Genomic DNA, 4,124 nt, shown 5'->3' on the forward strand with positions numbered 1-4,124 from the left:
TTATTTGAGAGAAGAGAGTTTTTCTTTGTTTTGTGAGAGCCTAGTTGTTCATCTAGGTTCTAGTTGTCTATTTCTGTTCTTACTCTGTCCTAGAGGTTGTGAAGAACTACTTGATTGAACAAGAGATTGGTGTTCGGGAGAAGACTCAATAAAGCCTTACTTCGGGAGGAAGTAAGCAGTTGGTCTTCGGGAGAAGACTTGTTAAAGCCTTACTTCGGGAGGAAGTAACCACTCACACTTCAAAGACGAAGGGAGTTCGGGCTTGAAGGTGTTTCAAGAAGTCAGATTCATAAAGTGGATTCCAAAAGATTGCGGCAATACTTTAGAGGGAGTCTAAACTTGTTTAAGTTAATTGTCTTTGTAATTCTGATACTTTATTAATTGATTTCATTCTCTAGGCGTGGCCCCGTGGACTAGTAGTGTTCGGGAGAACACTGATACCACGTATAAATCTCTTGTGTCAAGTTATTTATTTTTCTGCAAATATTTTATATTCTGTCTGTTCTGTTTTGTCACTACAAAACGAGTTTCTGCTGTAGCAGAATTACTTTCTGCTTCTGCAGACGCATACAATTTTACATTTTCTTATATATAACTGACATTTGCAAAAACACGATTTTTCAACTTGTTGTGACTAAAACTAAATTAGTGACAACTTGTCCGTGGCTAAATGTATTTTTAGTAGTAATATTTTGTTGTGACTAAAAGTTATATTTTACTAAAAGTAACAATTTTTTGTAGTGAGTGAAACAATAATTAAGTGAATTTAGCTGTGAGAAACAAGCTAATTTTATAATTTATATCTACCCTTCTTGTATATTATTATTCATGTGCTTGTCATTTAACTAACTATGTTTTTGTCTCTTCCACTACCGTTGCCGGTCCAGTGATGTAATTTAGTAGATTGTCGATTTGGAAATATCGCAAGAAACGAATTGTCTCGTACAAGTTGCTGCTCTTTGAGCATTTATATTATTGTCGTTTTCTTATATTCTAGGTCCTTTCTTAAAGTAGTTCATTCTCTAAACTTGTTGAGTATCGGCTTATCCTTTTTCCATTGGCCTAGAAATGGAAAAAAAAACCATTCCCTTCTTTATGTAAATCCTCTTTGCTTAAAGTAAATATATAAAGGCCTCCAATTACTTAGGAAGATCCGCGCCTACTAGTTCATTAGTAACATGAACTAGTAGGAACTTTAATTTAAAAGAATAGGTTTTATGACTTAATCTATGAATCTCAGTAAGCTTCACAAGCTCAGGAGTCAGGACGTACTCATCAGTTTCATAATCAAAATTGGAACTTTAATTTAAAAAATCTATAAGAAACTAATAATGCAGTCGTTCAATTAAGTAAGCAAGCCAAAGTAATTTGCTTTTAAATTTTATTATAATACGCATAACCAGAAGAAAGAAAAGCAAAAAAAATGAATGAATTTCCCTAATCTATCCTACATATTGCGTGTACAAATATTCTACTACTCAATATCCTCAAACCAAAGTGGAGCAAGAAGAGGTTGAAGGATCATACAAAGCCGGAACCAAGTACTTTCTTCCATTGGAGCCATGCGCATTGTAGCTAGCTCCAGTAGTGGGGTCAACTAGCAAGTCCCCAGCATAACCAGGGTAGGCTCCTTTGGCGTACACACCAGGGCAAGCCGATGCAGCCTCAAGTGGCGCCTCCGCCGAGCCCTGGAAGTAGCCGTTACCGAAGGGGTTGGTCACTGTTCCAGCCAAAAGACTAGCCAAGTTGATGATCATCCCGTCCACCCCCACATCGTTGTTTGGGGCAACCAAGGCCGGAGCTTGGGGACCGTAAATAGGCTGGTGGAATGGCCAGGCGCATTGACCTGGGCACTGGGTCTCCGAGTTTCCTACCCATATGTAAGCGAACTTGGAGTTCTTTCTCTTGAGATGACCACTCTTTGGACCTATAACAGAGGACGAGCCATGAGTCCCACATTTACTCATACAGAACCCTTCAACGGAGACATCAGAAGATGTCAACACCACGTTAATGGCGTTGCTGTGGTCACCCTTGGACGCCAACTCAACTATCTGTTTGGTGGTGAGAGACTTTCCTAAAGAGTAACTCTCGTCGATGATTTGTTTTCCCAAAGGCAAGGAAAGGGAGGAAGAACGGTGTCGTTTCTGGGAGGTGAGATGGTAGTACTTCTCAGTGAGTTTCCACCACGTGGCAACAGATGGTTGGCTCTCGTGAGAAACAGGGGAAGAGGAAGAAGTTGATGACATAGAGATAGAGGTTATGAAATCAGAGACAATGGTTCTTTGGGAAGGCTTGAATTTTCCATACCAAATTAGATTAATAGAGATTTTCCCTGAAAGAAGAGCCCCATTATGGTATTTCAACAGCTGAGGTTGGTCTTGAACTAATTCACTCAGTTTCCTAGTACCCAAAGAGATTTGGCACAATGAGATAAGAAAAACTAGCTTTAGCAAGATTTGTGTAGAAAGAAAGGAAGCCATTTTTCTTTTTTCCTAATGGAAAGAAAGTAGAGTGAGATACTAAGTGAGTGTTTTGGATTGGAATGAATAATGAGGATGTAAGAGATGGTATTTATACAAAGAAAAAAGTAATAAGGAGGGAAAAGAGTATGAAGGAAGCTGGCGTGAAAGGAGAGTGTGGTTTTGCCATTTACGAGTTTTCGTCTTTGCCAGCAAGAAAAGCCATCCAATCCAACGGTACTCTTCAGTCACTCACACCAATTCCCAAGCGCGTCTCTTTATTTCACAAAACCCCATATTGTGATCCACCTTATTCTAACGCGTTTGTTGACCACGCGCAAGCCAAAATTTAAATTGATGAGTGGAGCGTGAGAACCATGCTCAGACTGGAGCTGTGTGTGTCTTCCCCCCTTTTTTTTTAACCTTCTGCGTCCACTAAGAAACAAAAAAAGCAATACAGCTTAACTACAGATAGCAGGAGATGAATTGACTAAAATACCCTCAATGAAGATTAACGGTGCAAGGGTATTTCAGGTAAACGAAGGGAGAACAGGCTGTAAGGTAATAAAAGTGTGTTTATTTTATAGGGAAGCGCGGACTCAATGACCCAACTGGCACTTCTCTTATCTCACACCGTGGGTATCCGATGTTACTTACCACGTGACATAATTAACCTCACTCAATACTTAAAATTTTATTTATTTGTTTTCTCATTTTAGAAATATTTTTTTATGCTAATGTTTTTAATTAGTCAATAGTGACGCAAGTAATGAACCATTAACTAAATAAATATATATCAGAAATGCTAAAAAGTGTTGTGATGTATATTGAGTTCTATATAATTTAATATAATAAATTTTGGATAATATTACTAACTAATTACAAAGTAATATATCTAAAGGTGTTAGATTCTAATCATACTCAATAACAATATTCAATATACATTTTAATAAAAAAGTTTATTTAAAATTATATATGTAAGGAAAAACAAAATTATCATCTATTTTAGATTTTAAGCAATTTCCAATCTGTTATCAAAATTTGAGCTTGAAATTCATATAATTTATCGTCCATAATTAAATTAGAGCATGATAAATGAGAAATTGAAAGAATTTTTTGTTAAAAAAAAAGAGAGAGAGAGAGAAATTGAAAGAATTTTAATTCTTACATGTAATTGAAAAAATATCTAAAATTCTAAAAAATACATTTCAATTCCATTAGTTATCAGAATAAAAAAAACATTTCAATTCCTATTATAAGTAATGTTTTTAATTTTAAGTGTGTTTGAAAGTTACATATAATTATTAAGATAATAATTATATAGTCTAGTAATTATATTATATTTTAAAATACAATATCTATTTCAATTTCTAATATTTTATTTAGCAAAAGAAAAAAAAAATATTTTTAAATAGTAATAAAAAGTTGACATTAATTATAAAGTATAAATACATTCAATTTTTATTGAATGTCATAAAAATTAGAGAGTATAATTAAAATCCTTCAATTATTTTTAATTACAGTTTAAATATAATTATATAACCATACAAAACAAAATCATGTAATTACTATTAATTATACTTCCAAAACACCACCCATACTAACAATGTTAATACAATCATTTTTTTCTTGAAAAAGAAAGTAATTGGCAAAGTTTATTAA

The 4,124-nt window shown here is 34.4% G+C and overlaps 1 protein-coding gene across 1 annotated transcript; it reads right to left on the reverse strand.

The window, feature by feature from the left end:
* Positions 1 to 1,345: 1,345 nt before the first annotated feature.
* Positions 1,346 to 2,894, reverse strand: LOC115721431 (protein PHOSPHATE-INDUCED 1). The gene has a single exon (XM_030650727.2). The coding sequence runs from the start codon at positions 2,481 to 2,483 to the stop codon at positions 1,488 to 1,490; it is 996 nt and encodes a 331-aa protein (XP_030506587.2). The 5' UTR covers positions 2,484 to 2,894; the 3' UTR covers positions 1,346 to 1,487.
* Positions 2,895 to 4,124: the final 1,230 nt, after the last annotated feature.

This window comes from Cannabis sativa, chromosome X (assembly GCF_029168945.1).
Source record: "Cannabis sativa cultivar Pink pepper isolate KNU-18-1 chromosome X, ASM2916894v1, whole genome shotgun sequence".
Lineage (NCBI taxonomy): Eukaryota > Viridiplantae > Streptophyta > Magnoliopsida > Rosales > Cannabaceae > Cannabis > Cannabis sativa.